This window comes from Mytilus californianus, unplaced genomic scaffold (genome assembly GCF_021869535.1).
Source record: "Mytilus californianus isolate M0D057914Y unplaced genomic scaffold, xbMytCali1.0.p SCAF_2, whole genome shotgun sequence".
NCBI classification, from domain to species: domain Eukaryota; kingdom Metazoa; phylum Mollusca; class Bivalvia; order Mytilida; family Mytilidae; genus Mytilus; species Mytilus californianus.
Genome location: NW_026262668.1, coordinates 120,274,101 through 120,294,334, shown reverse-complemented (window position 1 = coordinate 120,294,334; position 20,234 = coordinate 120,274,101). Strand labels below are relative to the sequence as shown.

General features: G+C 32.5%; 1 protein-coding gene across 2 annotated transcripts in view; it reads right to left on the bottom strand.

Moving 5' to 3' along the window:
* Positions 1 to 20,234, bottom strand: part of LOC127728698 (transcription factor CP2-like) — a 49,297-nt gene that overhangs the window by 23,601 nt on the left and 5,462 nt on the right. For both annotated transcript variants that reach the window (XM_052236330.1, XM_052236331.1), the window contains exons 2-6: positions 16,907 to 17,101; positions 15,397 to 15,447; positions 9,113 to 9,189; positions 7,240 to 7,307; positions 586 to 691 (exon numbers count right to left, since the gene is read on the bottom strand). In XM_052236330.1, coding sequence (XP_052092290.1) covers positions 586 to 691; positions 7,240 to 7,307; positions 9,113 to 9,189; positions 15,397 to 15,447; positions 16,907 to 17,082 — 478 coding nt within the window. In that variant the 5' untranslated portion in view covers positions 17,083 to 17,101. The remainder of the gene's footprint in view (positions 1 to 585; positions 692 to 7,239; positions 7,308 to 9,112; positions 9,190 to 15,396; positions 15,448 to 16,906; positions 17,102 to 20,234) is intronic.

The following is a 20,234-nucleotide window of genomic DNA, read 5'->3' as shown; positions in this document are numbered from 1 at the left end:
AAGTTCACATAATAGTGAACATGTGTACTAAGTGACCACAACTTCATAGTAAACTACTGTAACCCAAACTTTTAACTGATTCGTGACACACCAGAAAATACATGTTGGACTAATACCCCTCTTTAAGTATTCAGTAAACAAAAAGTTGATAAGCAATGAATATGAATTACATATACTTTAAGGGTAATTACTTCTATAGAATGTGAATTACATATACTTTAAGGGTAATTACTTCTACAGAATGTGAATTACATATACTTTAAGGGTAATTACTTCTATAGAATGTGAATTACATATACTTTAAGGGTAATTACTTCTACAAGGTCTTAATTGGTTTATTTCAATCATGTTTTGAACATTTTTATTAAACTCGATTTGTTGATTTTTCTTTGTGTCTACAATTTCGATTTATCCTGTCTATCTGATATATTTTCGTGATGAAAGGTTAAAATATCAAAATTGGTCAAAATTCACCATTTTAGGGTAATAACTTCTAGCTATATATATAGTTAAACTCAATGCATTGTGCAGGGAATTCCATGGATGAAAATTAAAATATATATATTCATGACTATTATTTCATACCAAGCTCAAGAATTCTCTCCCCTGGTCGTGCCTGTTTCCAAGATTCCATTTGCTCTTTTTCCATGTATTGTAATCTTCTCTCATGGAAACAAACTCGTATAATACTCTGAAATTATATATTATTTTACAGAAATAAATTATCAATCTTTATAAAAGAGTAAAAAGCATTGTTAAAAATCCACACGGTTTTATTATATTAACAACTCTATTGAGCATGTTGATGGAAACAAGTGTTTTCCCTGGAATTTTTTGTTAGCCCTATGGTAAGCGTGCGATATTAGATTGATTCACCTTTCACGTTTGCGACGTGATGTTACATTTATTCATATAAACTGCCATGTTTGTTATATAATATTAAATAGACAAAGATCTTCATCTTATACATATGCATTAACAGAAATGGAAATAAGTTACATTTTAATTATTTAGCTTTAAAAATAAAAATACCCAGAAAATTTAAATAATTTCATTTCATTACTACCCCTCCCCACCTTTTTCTTTATGAGTAAGTATGTACAATGTAGCACAGTAGGTATATCTTTTTTTCTCACATATAAACAAGTTATGTATTTCATTAACAACTTTATAATTAACTGACACATATTTCAAGAAAGATTTCAATGACCAAATTAGACTATTTTCATTGACTTTTATTTACATCTTTGATATATTATTTACTTTCAAAGGAAGAAATGGAATTACCCTTTCCATCAGTACTTTCATGTTATTAGAGACATGTTTTAAAAAGGCTAACATATTCCAAGTTGCAACTGATAGAAACCTTATTTTTTTTAAAGAATTTTTTTTATTATTAAAGGTGGGTTATCAATAAAAAATTATATTTGCCAATTGAAACATTACTTCCACCTTTAAAGGTTGTATTTGATAACTTTAAAAATATTTGAATTATTGCCACCAGAAATATATGACAAGATTTGACAATACTGGTTTTAGTACTTTATCCCTCCAAAATTGTCTCCCTTCCGCAACTTTTATAACTTTTGACTAAATGGCTGTTTCCATGTATAATTAAATGCCATTTTATATACAAGCAATCCTCTGTTAATTTTGAATTTAAAATGAAATTTAATTAATATTTATTGAAAATTTAATGGCAAAACTCGATATTTTATTTTTATTTACGGAATTTTTTCGTTTTGTTTTATCCCCAATTTGATTTTGAAAATAGAGATGCAAGGACCAGTAATCATTAAATACGGGCATGCAATGAATTTCTGGACAATGGGAATTTTTCCCTTAAAGCTATGCAGGTTCAACAGTCTAGTTGTTAACACGAAACGGTAATGAAATAATTGAAGATGATTCAAAAAATGGACGAGACCACGTTGTCAGAGAAAGGGTAAAACTTTCCTCAAATACTTTTGGAATGATTCATTGAGCACTATCAACCCCTTTCTTATGCATCTTTTTATTCTAAAAAATGAAAAACTCAAGAAAGAAATAGGTCTTTTTGACAATAAAAGTTCTGCCAATGACGCTATTTTGTTCTTTCATTGAACTGGCCATCTCCGATATTTAACTACCTTAGGTGAATAAACGATCTCAGACAAATCAACCAGTCTATCATGTGATCGAGATTGTACAGATAAACACCTTCAGATCTTGATGGAAATTTATATCTAGATAAACTGCTTCGCTGAGCGCAGCTGGATACAACAGCAGAGGTCCAACCCTGAACAGTTGGGGCAAAAATGGACACAATATTCGCGCTTGATACAGGTCTGAATTTGGATTATAATTAAATATTTGACACATAATAGGTTTCTGACACAGAATAACTGTAGTCAAAGAACTTAGAATTGGTTATATGATTTGAATTTATATTCAATTTTTTGCTATTGTGCAATACACTTTGCTGTTACAAATTGACCCCCCTCCCCCCACAAAAAAAAAAAATTAACCGCCCTTTTTTTTTTGCTTTTGTGCAATACACTATGCTGTTGCGTATTGATCTCCCCCCTTTTTTTTTGCAAAAAAAATAATATTTGAAGAATTTTTCTTTTTAATTTCTGAAATCTAAAATGAGAAAAAATTGACCCCCCACAATCTCTTTTTACCCCCTCCCCCCGCAATTTTTTTTTTCACCCCCCCCCCCCCCCTTTTCCCCCCAAAAAAATTCTTTCCCTCAAGATATGGTCATAATCTCAATTCAAGTTTCCAATGGAGTTTGCAACCATAATTACCCATTTAAATACATCATAAAAGTCTTAAAATAGAAAATGACATACATAATCATGGCTAAAATTAATATTCCTTAATAGTAACTTCTAAAAATAAATTGACAGTTAATCATTTCAAGACAATACAACATTTCTTTATACATAATTTAAAAGCAGTATATGTATAAGGGAGGTAATCAAAACGTGTTTGGATTACCTCCCTTACACTGCTTTCAAATTGTCTTAAGTTATTGTCCATTAACCAGGAAACCCTTGTTTTTCCACCTTTTTTGCCCTTAATTCCTTAACGGTTTGAGCCATAACCCCACAAAGCAAATCCTAACCATTCCTTTGTGGTATGGAAACTTGTGGTATAATTTCAGAGAGATCCATACACTGTTCCACAAGTTATTGTCTGGAAACTAGAAAAATGCCTTTTTGGCCCCTAATTCCTAAACTGTTAGGACCATAACCCCCAAAATCAATCCCAACCTTCCTTCTGTGGTTGTTAACCTTGTGTTTAAATTTCATAGATTTCTATTTAATTATACTGAAGTTATTGTCAGAAAACCAACTGTCTTTTGACGACGCTGATGTGATACCAATATACAACCGCAAAATTTTGTGGTCGTATAAAAAGTGACATATAATTTGTTTATATGCACAAAATAATTTAAAACTAGATGTGTTGGAACGCCCCGCTCGTAAAAAAACCTTTAGTTTAGAAAAATGTCTGTTTAACTGTTATTCTAACAAAATTTTTCGTCTACAGCCCATAATTTTGGAAAAATCAGCAGTGTAGAACCAAACATAAACTTGATCTGTAACTCATCATAGTAGACTCATACTAATCAAAGCATCGTAGGTGTTGCGATTCAGCAATTTTTAGCTATGGCAGGTAGACAGACATTTTTTTCTGATTTTTGATAAACAAACAATTTATACATGCTCCTGTAAGGCATTTAGAGACAACCATCACAACGTTGGATAAGTGATTTTGGACCAAAATGTATATTTCTGTTCAAACCGAAAAGAAACCAAGGGACAATCTAAAATCATATGTTTAAAAAAAAAAAAAGACAACACAAGGATTGAATGCAGCACTTCATCATTTTCATTATTATTTCACTAAAAAACAAGAAATGATTGTAACAGGATGCTGTTACGAAGTCTCCCAAACGAAGCTCCCATAATTCGTAATTCCCAGGGTCGCCTGACATTGGGCAACGTCCAGTGAAAATTGGTTTGGTCCAGTAAAGTTATATGCATTAGTGATGCCTGGGGACTAACCTTGTATATCATTCAAATCATCTTGGCATGACAAACCAGAATATATATGGTTTAGGGGTGGGGATCTCAACCATTTACAAGATACTAGAATATTGGGGGTGGGGAGGAACCCCTGGGGACTGGCCCTATACGTCATTCAAATGTTCATTACATGACAAACAGGAATATATATGGTTTAGGGGTGGCAATCTCAACCATTTACAAGATATTAGAACATTGGGGGTGGGGGGAACCCCTGGGGACTGACCGTATACGTCATTCAAATGTTCGAGACATGACAAATAGGAATATATATGGTTTAGGGGTGGGGATCTCAACCATTTACAAGATATTAGAACTTTCTCAAATGGCAGGGGGTCGGGATGACCCCTGGGGACTAACCCTGTCTATCATTCAAACCATCTTCGCATGACAAACCAGAATATATATGGTTTAGGGGTGGGGATCTTGACCACTTAGAAGATATTAGAACTTTCTTAAATGGCAGGGGGTGGGGGTGACCCCTGGAGACTAACCCTGTATTTCATTTGATGTGCTTTATCATGACAAACCAGAATATATATGGTTTAGGGGTGGGGATCTCGACCATTTACAAGATATTAGAACTTTCTCAAATGGCAAGGGGTGGGGGTGACCGCTGGGGACTAATCCTGTATAACATTTGATGTGCTTTATCATGACAAACCAGAATATATATGGTTTAGGGGTGGGGATCTCGACCATTTACAAGATATTAGAACTTTCTCAAATGGCAGGGGGTCGGGATGACCCCTGGGGACTTACCCTGTATATCATTCAAACCATCTCAGCATGACAAACCAGAATATATATGGTTTAGGGGTGGGGATCTTGACCACTTAGAAGATATTAGAACTTTCTTAAATGGCAGGGGGTGGGGGGTGACCCCTGGGGACTAACCCTGTATTACATTTGATGTGCTTTATCATGACAAACCAGAATATATATGGTTTAGGGGTGGGGATCTCGACCATTTACAAGATATTAGAACTTTCTCAAATGACAGGGGATGGGGATAACCCCTGGGGACTAACCCTGTATATCATTCAAACCATCTTAGTATGACAAACCAGAATATATATGGTTTAGGGGTGAGGATCTTGACCACTTACAAGGTATTAAAACTTTCTTAAATGGCAGGGGGTGGGGGTGACCCCTGGGGACTAACCCTGTATTTCATTTAATGGGCTTTATCATTTAGAACATTTTCAATTAAAAAGTTTGTGTCTATCACGAAAGGTTTTCAATTTATAATCATTTGAAAATTTTAAAAAATAAAATCCCATAGGGTTCTATAGTAAAACTCTCTTTTCTTTTTGCCCCTCAAAGTACCCCTTTATAAACCCCATTGCAAAAACAAAACCCTGATTGCACCACTAGACATGTTAGTCTAACATATTGTGAAACCCTAAGTTAATCCGACAAGCGGTTTTGGAGAACGGGTGCGGACAAGTTCAAATTTAAAAGCGGCGGAAGAAGAAGAAGAAGAAGAAGAAGAAGAATAATAATAAGAACTGAGCAAAAACAATAAGTCTTCCCAAACTTCGTTTGGGAGACTTAATTACCTGTGTATTTTTCTTTTTTAAACATAGGTATGCAATTTTTTTACCCGATCCTATGGTCATTTAAAGATTTTTTATACAATTATAACACTGAAGATGAATGGTTTTATTTCATTTCAAAAATATAATAATTGCCCAAAGATGGAGAATTTCTAAATTTTCATACAAATGCAGAGCAGAACCAAATGTACACTCCCTCTGTAACTCATCATAGAAGATTAACATACTAAAAATCAGCTCAATATGTGAAGGTGTTTAGAAAAAAACTCTGTATAACTGTTATTTCCGCGAAATTTTCAAAGTCCAAAGCCCGTAATTTCAGCAAAAATCCACGGAGCGGAACCAAACCTTAACTCGATCTGTAACTCACCATAGAGGACTAAACACAGATCAATATGTGAAGGCATTTAGAAATAAATGCGGAATGTGTCCATGGACACAGATGATGCCCCCGCTTGCATATAATGTTATAAAGGGACATAACTCAAGAACTGTAAAAGTGACACTACCCAAATTTGTATTGATCTGAGTTTTGTGGTAATAAGCATTGTGTATACGTTTCATAGCATTTAGTAGAGGCAAACTTAAGTAAGAGAAAGGAAACAAAAAATCCAGCAATTTTTCCATTTGTAAAGGGCCATAACTCTAGAACGGTAAAAGTGACGCCACCAAAATTCGAACTTGAATGTTGTTTTGTGGTAATAAGTATTGTGCATAAGTTCATAACCTTTCGTTGAGGCAAACTAAAGTTAGAGAACGGAAACGAAAAATTCAGCAATATTTCCATTTGTAGAGGGGCATAACTCTAGAACAGTAAAAGTGACGCCACCAAAATTTAAACTTGATCTGTGTTTTGTGGTAATAAGCATTGTGTATAAGTCTAATAACATTTGGTTGAGGCAAACTAAAGTTAGAGAATGGAAATGAAAAATTCAGCAATATTTCTTATTGTAAAGGGACATAACTATATAACGGTAAAAGTGACTCTACCAAAATTCAAACTTGATCTGTGTTTTAAGGTAATAAGCATGGTTTATAAGTTTCATAACATTTGGTTTAGGCAAACTAAAATTAGAGAACGGAAACGAAAAATTTAGCAATTTTTCCATTTGTAAAGGGGCATAACTCTAGAACGGTTTAAGTGACGCCACCAAAATTCAAACTTGATCTGTGTTTTGTGGTAATAAGCATTGTGTATAAGTTTCATAACATTTGGTTTAGGCAAACTAAAAGTAGAGAACGGAAACCAATTTTGGGACGTACGGACATACAGACGGACAAGGGTAAAACTTAATGCCCCCTTCGCTACGGCGGGGGCATAAAGCGTGTATAATTGTTCGTTACGGAATGACGGAATAAGGTAAAACTATATGGACCAAACCAACAAGTGGAGGGGTAAAAAAAAAAAAGGAAAAACATAAACATTTTCTTGAATTTACTATAATTTTCTCGTACAATTCAGGCTGATAACTGACCAATTAGATTTTCCGACAATATTACTTTTATCTTTGTGGTTAATTTTCTCCGTCTTTTTATGTGTTTTATTATCTTTTCTACTAACATGCATTGAAACAATGATACTGCTTAAGATATTTATAATATACCTTTAGATACTTTCCTTGGAAATCTGATAAATCACCCAGTTTCTTCATTTTTACTTCATACGACTGTCCTGTATAAATGAAAATGTTGAAGAGTACTCATTACAAATGAAACAATTATAAATAATTTTATTTTACAAAGTTTACAAGGGTTTTCAACACAACCAGCACTCAGTATACAAAATTTATAAAATTTATCTTAAACGGATAGTAGCTACGATTTTCATTAAAATTATTTTTCTAATCTATATGCCGGATTTTGTACAAAAGGTTTATTTAGAATGAATAAAACCATCACTGTTTACTTTCCAATTAGCATTTAGAAGCTTTTTAACGTTTTACACCTGAATTTAATTTTTGTCTATAGACAAAAATTCGATATTAAGCCAACCCTTATTCATATGACCTATGTTGACCTTTACTCTGCAGTTCCCAATGCGCAATCGCAAGTTGTCCCTCGAAGGGAAAATGTCGAACAGAGGAATGTATCGCGATAATGGAACGTGTGTTTACAGTTTCTGCGAGAAGAAGAAACAGTAAAGAGGTGCAGACAAGTTATTGTAAATTGAAAATAAATAACGGCGATGAGATCGGTCATTAGAATCATTTACAAACACCCGTCACGCAGATAAAGTCATTATATAAGCAGTCGACATTACGACGGTTTGCGAAATGCAAAATACATTTCTGAACTTTTCGAATCCAGATCACATGACAAAATGTGAAACAATTCAAACGAAAAAATCAACGCGAAACAAACATGCCTTCAGAGTTACATGTGATCCATTAGCAAACAAGATTAAGCAACAAAGAGTAATCAAGTAATTGATGATCTGAAAATAAATCGCGACGTGTTCAAATCATTATTGTCCAAAATATCTTTATAAATTTAAGAGCAGTGATCTCACAACTTAGAAGACATTAAAAATCAACTTCTTACAATTTAATATTATTCTTCCGGTGTACCCTGCATGAAGGCCCCAATTCAATTCACAAACATGTGTATACGTTATCGGCATTGTTTTGTCATACAAATATAAAACAAGTGTATAATATCGCCATTGTTGGAGAACCTTGGGTTCGAATAATATGCAGTCATTTGGTATATTTTGTTGTTTATATAATTTGATAAAAGGTTTCAAATATGTACGTTTAATCTACAGAAATTGTCAAATACGTAAGAAAACAAAAGCACGTGTTCATATTTATTTATATCTTGGTCATCTCACTTGCTGTGTCGGCAAAGTTCGGGAAGTAAACCTGATGCATAATTAATGAGATGAAAAGGCACGCTACACGATATTAATTATCAATTATTAACACTTCTGTACTTTATATAAACATTCCACTGATCTTATTGTTAATTTAAAGTACATATCTTTGATTTTAGCAGCTTTAAAACTTGGTCATAATTTTGTCAAAATCGTAGCTACTATCCCTTTAAATTCTCTCATGAGCACTTCCAAAATCACTATTGCTTAAAACAACAATGCATGGTAGTTTTGGAATAGTGAATTTGCATTTAGAACTTCTATTCAAGTCATCTAATTGACCTAGTGAAAAATTGCCGGTTAGCTAATTTTATATGCACATACTATAAAAATTGGAAAACAAAATTTCATGGGCAATAACTCCAAAATGAGTTGTAAGACTTTTTTACAATTTTCAGGGTCGATAAATCTTGTAATGCCGATCATTTTTGCAGTTTACATTTTTAACATAGCTCCTATAGTTTTTGGAAAAACAGTTTCAGAGGAAGATTTCTTAAAGAAAAGTTTAAAGATGACAGACAGACGCAGGACGGATGCAAAGTGTTGCAAAAGGTCATACTGCCCTTCAGTATAAAGGGTAGTATGAATCAGTGTTAGTGAATTACCTTGATTGAGGTAGGTCAGTGTTTCTTCATTTAGTTTCACTGCTGGAGATGTAGCTGCCCCTAATATATACTGGAACCTGTTCATTTAGAAAATATATAAGTATATTGAATATATCACAGAAACACCAGGGGAACTGTTTTTTAAAACACCTACAAAGAAGCATAAACACAATCTTGTAGATAATTTTGATGTTAAAATGGCAATAATTTAACATGTTAATTATGAAAAGCATTAAAAGAACAAAGACTGATGGTTCAGGGCCAAATGATCTCAGTAGAAATGAGATATCCCAACGTTAATGTAACTGCATACCTAATATCATTGATTCCCATTAAACTTAGCTATGGGTAAAATCACAAACTTCAAGATGTTAACTAAGCAAAATCCCAAAGTCAATGAACCACAAGCGAATGTTAAGAGTCAAATTATCTCCACTGAAATGAAATATGCCAATGCTACCAAATAATATTCCCTTTAAATTGACCTAATCACAAACTTTAACATGTAAACTGCAAAAACATTCTAGAGTCAATAAACTGATTACACAGAGATATGTCCAGCCTGTCGTTAGAAAATTCAGAAAAAGACAGTCTGATGGACAGCAACATTGCTAACTAATTCAAGGTCACTGAACCATGACATAGGGGGCAGTTCATCGGAATAGTAGTCAAACTGATATATATGTACTGATAGTAATGTAACTTCATAGAAAATATCATAAATCTTATCAAACTAACTGAAGCAGAAAGATTAAAGGGGCATTAACTGTCAAATTCTTGTTCACAGATCTAGATTTGACTCAAATTCTCATATTTGATTTATAACATACTAAAACATATATCTGTATTACAAAAAGTCTAAAATAAACTATTAACAATACATGGACTCAATATAATGTATCAACATTTTGTGTGTATTTTAGTCTAGATGCCATCTAAACAACCATGGAGAAGACCTCCAAAGACTATCAAAGGTCATATAACCCAGTATAAACATAAATATAAATAGATAGCTTGCACATGCAACTGGCTTTTTCTAGGTTTGTTTGATTTCATATTATAGGTTAAAAAAATATGTTAATCATTGTTTATACCTGTATAAGAATAATTTTTTGTGATCGAATTAGTCAAAGAAATGGTTCATCCTTGTTTCATTTTAAATGTTGACATTTTCCTTTTAATAGTTGAACACACCTAGTACATGCAATGTTTTGGGATTATTTTGTACATTTCAATTCTCAGCAGACAAATTTTGTACATTTTCAAATAACTAAGAATTCAGCTATGCCACACAAAGTTTACCCGGGATGATTTTTTGCCAATTTGTGTTATATATATATAGCTCCCGTGTATTTTCCTTCTTTGACCACCTCCTAATTTTTGGCGGTGAACTTTCCTGATGATCAAGAAATGTTTAAAATCAGACGCAAAAATGAAATTTCATTAAAAATACTATTCTCTTTACTTTTGGTAATACTGGAAATATCTCATATAAATTTCAAAAAAAACCTCTGTATACCATCTTATGCTCAACATGCTCAATGACATACAAGTTTATGTACTACCAGGTGATTATCACACCAAAATCAAGGCCATAAAAGAGATAAAACTAAGTTTATGAGTATTTAAAAGCATAAACATATTTTTTAAATTTGTCATATTAATTATGACAATGACAGTGCTACTTTACATTTATATGCTTAAAGTAATGTTATTTAGTCTTCTCTAGGTGAATCAGAAATACCTGAACAAATCTGTTATCAATAAAAGAACAGAGAAGCAATGTCCCCTGCATTGCACATATTTTATTCATCCAAGGACAATAACTTAAAAACTTTTTTGTTCTTTAAAACTTTTTACAAATATCTTACAGAAATGAAGGCTTGAGAGCATATAAAATGCAATTTCTAATATAATTAATATTTCCAAGGGGCATAACTCTTTTAAAAATAATTGATCAGCACTGAATTTCGAACTTGTCCTATATATAGCTAGACATTGCTGATATAAACCTTTGATATAAATTTGATCAAAATCTGCAAAGAATTGTACATTGTACACACGAGAGCACTAACAATGTACACACAAGAGCACTAACAATGCAGTTTTTCATAAAATTATAATTTCCCAGGGGCATAACTCTTTTAAAAATCAAAGCACCAAAGGCGCTATAGGCAGTTAATTAAAAAAATCAAAGGTAAACTTGGCAGAAGTTAAGATGAATATAGCGGAAGAATGGATGAAAATATTTTTCTCTAATTCTTCGTCAATTTATCCCTTTCTGCACCCATTGTATACAAAAAATTTAATCAACGTGTGGTTCGTTTGATCTCAGTTCTTCATTGGTTAAAATCCGATTATGACGTCGAATTTACTTGCTTTCCTCTGAATTTCCTATTGTGACGGCATGAAAAAAGGCGACCATGTCTGATGACGTCACATAGAAAGAACACATCTTTTTACAGATCATTCGAAAAAACGGAATAAGTTTGCCTGAATATTGTTTGAAAATCATTAGAGAAACAGATTCCACCACCAAATCTCGTGTAATACGATATTTATCCACTCTCGACAGTTAAATTTTAAAAAAAAATATTTAAAACGCTCGGCGAGCCTCGCGTTTTAAATTTGAAAATTTAACTGTCATTGACTGTCTCGAGTGGATAAATATCGTATCACACTCGATGCAGTGGTAGAATCTATATATCTCAGCTATTTCTCAAGTATCAAATAATGTTTGTACCGTAATGTTTCTGCTATCCAATCCTACCACTTTCAAAAGTTATTTCCAATTTATTTTTTAAAGATTCAATGTCTGAGATTATGCACATACACTGTCCCATGTTAGGGGAGAGTTTTGTGCCAGCTAACATGTTTAACCCGCCACATTCTGTATGTACCTGTCCATAGTGAGGACCCAGTAATTTGGTGATTGTTGATTGTTGCTGTATATCATATTTATTTTTCATAATTGTTTTGTACATAAATCAGGCTGCTTTAGTTTTATTGTTTTACATTTGTCATTTCGTGGTCGTTTATATCTTACTATGCAGTATAGGTTTTGCTAATTGTTGCAGGCTGCATGGAGGAATATTCTTTTCAGAATAATAATTTCAATTATGGTGTCCAACAGTGGTGTATGGTTTAATTCCACTATGTTCTAGAGTTTGAATATGCCATATTAGCGCTTTTAGTTGGATCAGCTGGTGCCACTATGCACAATTATCAAATCATACCTGAAACTATCTGAAATGGTGTAATTTTCTTGTATACTAGTATTACAAGAAATGCTGATGTTGTTATAATGGCCTAGCAATGATGCAACATATATTTTTGAAGGCTGTACGGTTGCCTGTAATTGCTTACATCCACTTCATTTGAATTTTGGTGGATAGTTGTCTCATTGGCAATCATACCACATCTCCCCCTATTTTTATAATAATTACACATGTCTAATCTATAATAAGCTATTAACACAACGTAATGTTTTGCCTATTTGTTATTTTGATAATGCAAATGTTACACTTAAAATAGTAATACTTTAACATGTAAGTGATATTCAAAGTCAATGAACCATGACTGAAGGTACAAGGCTAAACAATCTCTATGGAAATGAAAGGTGCCAATGCTTGTTCAACTGCAAACCAAATACCATTGACTTTTCATAAGTCGTTCCCTTTAAACAAACCTTAACACAAATTCAATTTCTAAGTCAATGAACCATAATGAGGGGGTGGGGTTATATAATATCCATTGAAATGAAACTTTTGAATACCAATACATTCGCATAACAAATAGCTTTGACTTAAGATTACTGGTAATTTTAAACTGACATAATCATAATAATCACAAACTCATTCATGTAAACTAAGTAAAAGTTTCAAAGTCAATAGATCATGCATATGACTGAGGGGTGAGGACCAAATATCCTCTATGGAAATGAGACGTACTAATGCTTCTACACCTACATGCCAATTATCATTGACCTACCACTATTGGTTTCCCTAATACTAACCTAATCGAAAACTAATAAATGAAATTTCAAAGTAACATAAGTTTTCAAGTAAAAAGAGCATGATTGAGGGGGCGGGGCCAAATAATCTCAATGGAAATTAGAAATGAAAAAGTTTATACAACTGCACACCAAATATCATTGACCTACCACTAGTGGTTCCCCCTAAACTGACCTAATCACAAACATATACATGTAAACTATGCAAAGTGTCAAAGTCAATAGACCATGACTAAGGGAGTGGGGCCAAATATTCTCTATGGTAATGAGATGTGCCTATGCTAACACAACTACTTACAAAATGTCATTGACCTACCAGAAACCAGACCTTATCACAAAATCACAAACTAATACATTGTTGATTCCGCCAAAACAGCATGCCTATATATATATATATGTCTCACTTTTTGACTCTGTCAAGGCAAGACAAAAATTGCAACAAAATGAATACAAATATTTTGTCCATCTTTTTTTAATATTCTTCATTTCTTAGATATATCAATGCTGCGTTCACACATAATTCGAATTCGATTCACATTATTAACTGATTTGAATTAGTTTAATACGCATTCGAAACGTTTAATGTCCAAAAGTAAATTCTACTTGGAATTGCAATACACGTCAAAATCGCTTTACTGTGAATGCAGGGGTTAAAATTAACATTTGGTACTGGACAGTCCAGGACCTTTGACACTCCAAACTGAAAGGTCCACAACCTAAATTCCAGGTCCTGCTTTTACTTGAAATAGTTCATAACTCAGTAAGATACTTTAATGTGCTTTTGGTGTTAAGTTAGCTTGTTTCATTGTCAGTGTCACTGTCGTTTAATTTGTTTAATAATAAATGTAATTGTCTTGTATATTAATTTATGAATTTAAATAATCTTTTTTTTTGTATTAGGAAGGCTGAGGGAGGCTGAGGGTATCACTGTGGGTGGATGTGTTGTCTCAACAATTGATTATTTATTACTAATTATACCATTATATTAAACAGTTCAAATTCAAAACTGTTTAAGTGTATCATATCTAGTTGCACTATATATTATATTAGCTAGTTCCTCTGTGAAAATAAAGTAAGAAACTTCCAGATTTTTATAGGCCCTTTAAAATTGAGAAGAAATTACCTCATGGAATTGTAGTAATATGTTTAAACAATAAAAACATCTACATGTTATATCAATATTTATTAATGATAAGGAAAATACTGTCACATTTTATTGGTTTTTGACATGAAAATTTGTGAACTAAAAGTAATTTTGAGTTTCTGTATAAAATATTTCCTGCTTTTTCTTTCTTTTCAATATATCTTTGGTTTTCAATTCTAGAGTTTATATTTCATCATGATAGATGTATTTTGTCTCATGCCTGGAATTATTATATTTTTATTGTATTTGATCGGCAAACCCGGATTTTCCCTTATCCTCCCCCGGAATTAGATCCGGTATTATAATTGTCTTCATTTCCGGTTTATGGCATCCATTGTTTTTCGATGTTGTTTTTGTCAGTCAGATACGATTTACTCGGATTTACACATAACATGTTGGCGATTTTCGGTATAAAGCTAGCGGTTGAACAAAATGATTATTATCAGAAATCACCAAATTTAAAACGTCCTTGATTTACGTATTGTCGACGAAGTTAAAATTACCGCCAACTGAGACTTCAACTCCGTGTCATATTAGTCACAGCCGTTATACAATATTCCTGCGCTTTGTGCCATTTGGCAACTGTAAACGACTTGTAATTAGAGATTTTCGGCGATGAAATAATTCATGCAATTGTTCTTTGACATCTTGGCCAAAAGCACAGGGGATAATAAACTACATAAGGATTTCTATTGAGCACTACTTCCTATGTGCAACTTCAAAACTTTTGGGTGGTTCGACGATCATTTAAGGTTTTTCTGGTCATATTTTTTGTATTCCAGAATTAAAAGTATGAAAAAAGTGTTCAATTAGTTATAAATAACATAATAGCCAGCCAGATAATAACAATGGCACATATTTCAGCATTTATTGGGTAGAACACAAATCTAGGGTGCTCGCATAAAGCAGCTTAACTGCTTAATAATTGATCTGCACTGATTTTCGAACATTTTTGAGACATTGCTGATATAAACCTATGATATAAGTTTTGAAAAATTCTGGCAAGAATTGTACACGTAAGAGCCCTTACAAGACCGGACAGACAGATGGACTGATGCCCAGTATTTCTATGTCTCACGCAACGCGTCTTGCGGGGGACAATAATTATATATATCCATATAAACTTACCCTGTGTCCAAATTTTCCTGTTTAAAGACTGGTAATGCAAGCAATGCCTCACTGAAAAGACATAAAACATCATACAACAAAACATCTGGGAAACATTGGTCAGTGAAAAAGGATTATTTTAAAAGTTTTAGTTGGCTTTGAAATAGCTTTCAGTAAATGGGAGTACTCTTTGATCTGTAATGCGTGTCTTTAGTCTGTTACTTATTTTTTGTGCTTTGTGTCGATCTGAGAAGTCAAGCCTTTTTTCAACTGATTTTATAGTTTGTTCTTATTTTGTGCTGTTATACCACTATCTCAGGTTAGGGGAGGGTTGAAAGCTCGCTAACATATTTAATGTCGCCACATTCTATCCCAAGTCAGAAGGCTGTGATTCAGTGGTTGTTGTTTGTCACTGTCTATCATATTTGTTTTTCATTTATTATTTTGTACATAAATACTAGGCCCCTGATTTTGTTTAAATTGTTTTACATTTTGTCAATTCTTGGCCTTTAATAGTTTACTTTATGGTATGAGATTGATCTGAAGAATGTTCACAACACTGTACTATGTTGTTTGTTCTATCAAAAGTAGGGATGAGGCCTGGAAAATAAATAGCTATCAAACCTGAAATAAGAGATTTGATTGCATTTTATGCAATTTTTACCTCCCAATCTAAACACTGGTATTACAAACTTAAAATAATAAACTGTGGACACAGAGATATGTCTCGCTTGTCGACATAAAATTCAGAAAAAGACAATCTGATGAACAGCAACATTGCTCATTAATTCAAAGTCGCTAGAGGATGATCTAGTGGGCAGGGCCTCAAAATGGTTGACAAACTGAGATGTACCAACAGTAATGTAACTTTATAGTAAATATTGTTGTCTAATGTAAGTAGTTCCTATCAATCTAATTTAAGCATAAAACTAAACATTGAAAATTGCTAATTAATTCAAAGTCACTGGACCATGTCCTAGGGGGCAGGGCCTCAAAATAGTCATCAAAATGATAGGTTCATGTACTGATAGTCATGCAACTTAATATTAAATATCAATGATCTACCACAAGTAATTCCTATCAAACTAACTTAAGCAGAAAACTAAACAATTGATGAGGCCATCGTCATCGTTGCTGGAAAAGCAATCCCTATGTCTTGCTTTCCACGACTTTCATTACAGGGGAGACAAAAACAGTGACCCGAACAGTGGTGTTGAATACATAAAATAATAAAATCAATCCAAACATGGTGATGCAAATATAAACAGAAAGATCAATTCAAGCAATGATGAACGGTTTATATAATCCTATGGTGGCAGAATTAAACAAAAGTTATATAGTTACAGCATGTGTTTAGATTGACTTTACATTGTACATTAAAAAAAAAATTATCAATACAAAGTACATTGTGCAGATAGATATACATCATAAGTATCAAACTTCTATAAGTTAAGCAAGCTAAACCATACAATAATTCCTACTAGTAACGTTTCGCAAAAATATATCAATTCATTAAATAGTTTTAAAATACCTCATGTTATAAGTGCCTGATCCCAGGTCATTTCCTAGTCCGGATAATGATCCATCAAAGTCTGCAGCCAAAGAATCATTAATGTCCCAGCTAGTGATGCTGATATTATGGTGGGACATCTTCGTCCTTTTACTTCCTGTTGTACCGAGTTCATCGGACGACCAACCGTAGGACATTTGACTTCCACCAATATATCTAAAAGTAGAATAAACCTTCATTTTTATTTTTCTTGGACAATACATTTATATCATGATTACTATTTAGTGATATTAATTTACTTGGATTTCATGAAATAAAGAGTTTAACAAAGTTCACATTTTCTATACGCTTGTATGCAGATCATGTTTATACATTGTAACATGAAATCAATTATCCATGAAAATAAATCAACAGTCAACTGTACACAAATTACCCCAAAATTTACAAAGTTCAACAACTACAGTAATAAAAATTGTGTTAAAAATAATTGAAAATCAAATTCCTTCTCGCATGCACATCTTCATAAATGAACTTGTACAATTGCTTGCAAAATAAAAAGGCACTTCTGCCTCGCACAACTTGTAATATATTGAATTTCTATATCAATTTATGACAGTATTTCTGAGTTTTCCCCAGGGACTTTATGTGATGTTAAATCACTTGAATGTTATGCTATCTGAAATCTAAAATTTTGTTGTGGATGTAATGTTATAATTTCTCAAAAAAGATATTTCAAAACTCTGTTTACCAGGATGGTATACATGGTATATGAAAGAGAGAACAAGTGTTTTTGTATGTTACTTCATTTTTCTTGCTTTAGGATAGTATGTTTATTGAAATTGTTATGCAGTCCACTCAAATTGTTTTCCTTATTTACATGTTAGTTACTGCCAAGTCCACTCAAATGTTATCCCTATTTTATTTCCGGCAAAGTTCACTCAAATTGTTTTCCCTATTTACATGTTATTTCCTGCCAAGTCCATTCAAATTGTTTTCCCTATTTATATGTTAGTTTCTGCCAAGTCCACTCAAATTGTTATCCCTATTTTATTTCCTGCAAAGTTCACTCAAATTGTTATCCCTTTTTCATTTCATGCAAAGTTCACTCAAATTGTTTTCCCTATTTACATGTTGTTTCCTGCCAAGTCCACTCAAATTGTTATCCCTATTTTATTTCCGGCAAAGTTCACTCAAATTGTTATCCCTTTTTCATTTCCTGCAAAGTTCACTCAAATTGTTTTCCCTATTTACATGTTGTTTCCTGCCAAGTCCACTCAAATTGTTATCCCTATTTTATTTCCGGCAAAGTCCACTCAAATTGATATCCCTTTTTCATTTCCTGCAAAGTTCACTCAAATTATTTTCCCTATTTACATGCTATTTTCTGCCAAGTCCACTCAAATTGTTTTCCCGATTTACATTTTATTTCCTGCCAAGTTATTTTACACATTTCTTGATTTGCTCTGTGGTTGTCTCGAAGGTTACAATGTATATTGTTTCAGCATGTCCAGTATTTTATAGTGAAATTATTAATCAATTCAGGTTAGTATTGGTTAGATTTCTTAACCAGATATCATATATAATTTATTGATATCATCATTCAGGGATTTTCTTTAATACTCAGATGTACAAAAACACTAAAGCATGTTGATGGGCTGTGTTCTATGTCTACTCTTTTATACACCTTTGGTATCATTCATTAATTGTTAATATTAGCTTACATTTCATGATAATAAACAAGAACACTGTCACATCTTAAAATTGACTTCATATGGTAAATTTACCAAAGGAGAAGGTCCCTAAAGGGCTTATTTTGGCCTAAATTTTGAAGTACATCTCGTGCAAGATTTTTTTTACATTTTCTAAACACTTAAGGTACTACTTCAGTCAACTCAATTAGTGTATGTAAAAGATTACAACTGATTTGGTCATTAAAGATGCTCAAATTCAAGCTTAAATATGAAAAATCTATTAAATATGCCATAAAATGTCACTTTTTAGTTGTTCAGTCTCAACCTTTACATATGTTATGTATTATCATCAAATACAACATATATGGTCGAGTTGTTGTCTCTTTGACACATTCCCCATTTCCATTCTCAATTTTATTTTAAATATTAAGACTTAAGTGCAGCCACTTCCATTTTTGACAAAAACTGTCTAGATATTAGCACAAATGCTAAAATTGTGAAGATTTCAGTAACTTTGCATGAATTAATGATGTTAGTAACTGATGCATGTGCATTGTAAAAAACAGCTCATATCTATATTAGTCTATGTAACAGAAGTATTCTACTTTCCAATAAATAGCTTAAAGTTTACATATTAACAAATTTGTAAAAATGCTATATTTTTGGGCCAAAAAGGGGTCTTACTGGGCCTACTCCTTTAAGCAAAAAGTAATTAAAATTCTGGAGCATTTTCGATAAATTAACATATACATATGTATGTACATCACAAGTGTCCCATATCTTTTTTTTCACGTACACGTCACAAGAAAATCAGAAACCAGCATTTGTGAGTAAAAAATCCAAGCGCATGTCAGCACTGAAAGGTAAAGATTGCATTCATTTTGTAGTGGAAACTTAAAATTAAACATTGCATTGTATTAAGCAATGGTAGGAAATTTGTGGTAGTTAAACTACATTTATGGACAAAGGAAGATAACTCAAATTTTAAATAGTGCTTTTAACAAATGATTTCATTGATATTTTATAGAACAAATACATTGTACTTTGTTCATGCACCATGCACAATCTATGTAAATTTCTTGATATAAGCATGATTACTTACATATCATTTTGTAACTTGAATATCTGAGTATATATTTTATTGATAAATTTCTTGAAATATTCATGAATAGGATGTGTAGAATGTTGTGCTCAATGTACTGTTTTTGTTTTTATCTCAAAGTAGTAGTAAAGTCTTGAATCAATATAACTATCAAGCCAGCCATTTACTATATATATATCAACTACGTTTATTTTTACACCTTTTGCAGGAATGAAAAAATTGTCCATCAATATCCTAAAAAAGATTTTATCTTTCTGCAACACAAAATGCTATTTACTTTGACATATCTAGCTGTCTAGTGCATGCTAGGCCATAAAACTATTCCAACTGTGGTTTGTCTGTACTCGGAGTAAATTTTTAGATGAAAACACAGGCATTTTTGTCTATATGTTATGATGAATCTTAAGATAGAAAGAATTTCAGCTCTCATTTGAAATATTTTGTAACAAAATAATTCTCTATCAGATTTTGGTGTGAACAAGAGAATGTAGAGAAAACAAGTCAAGCATAGTCTATTTCTATAACAAGTAGGCAGATAGTATTTTCTTATATCACA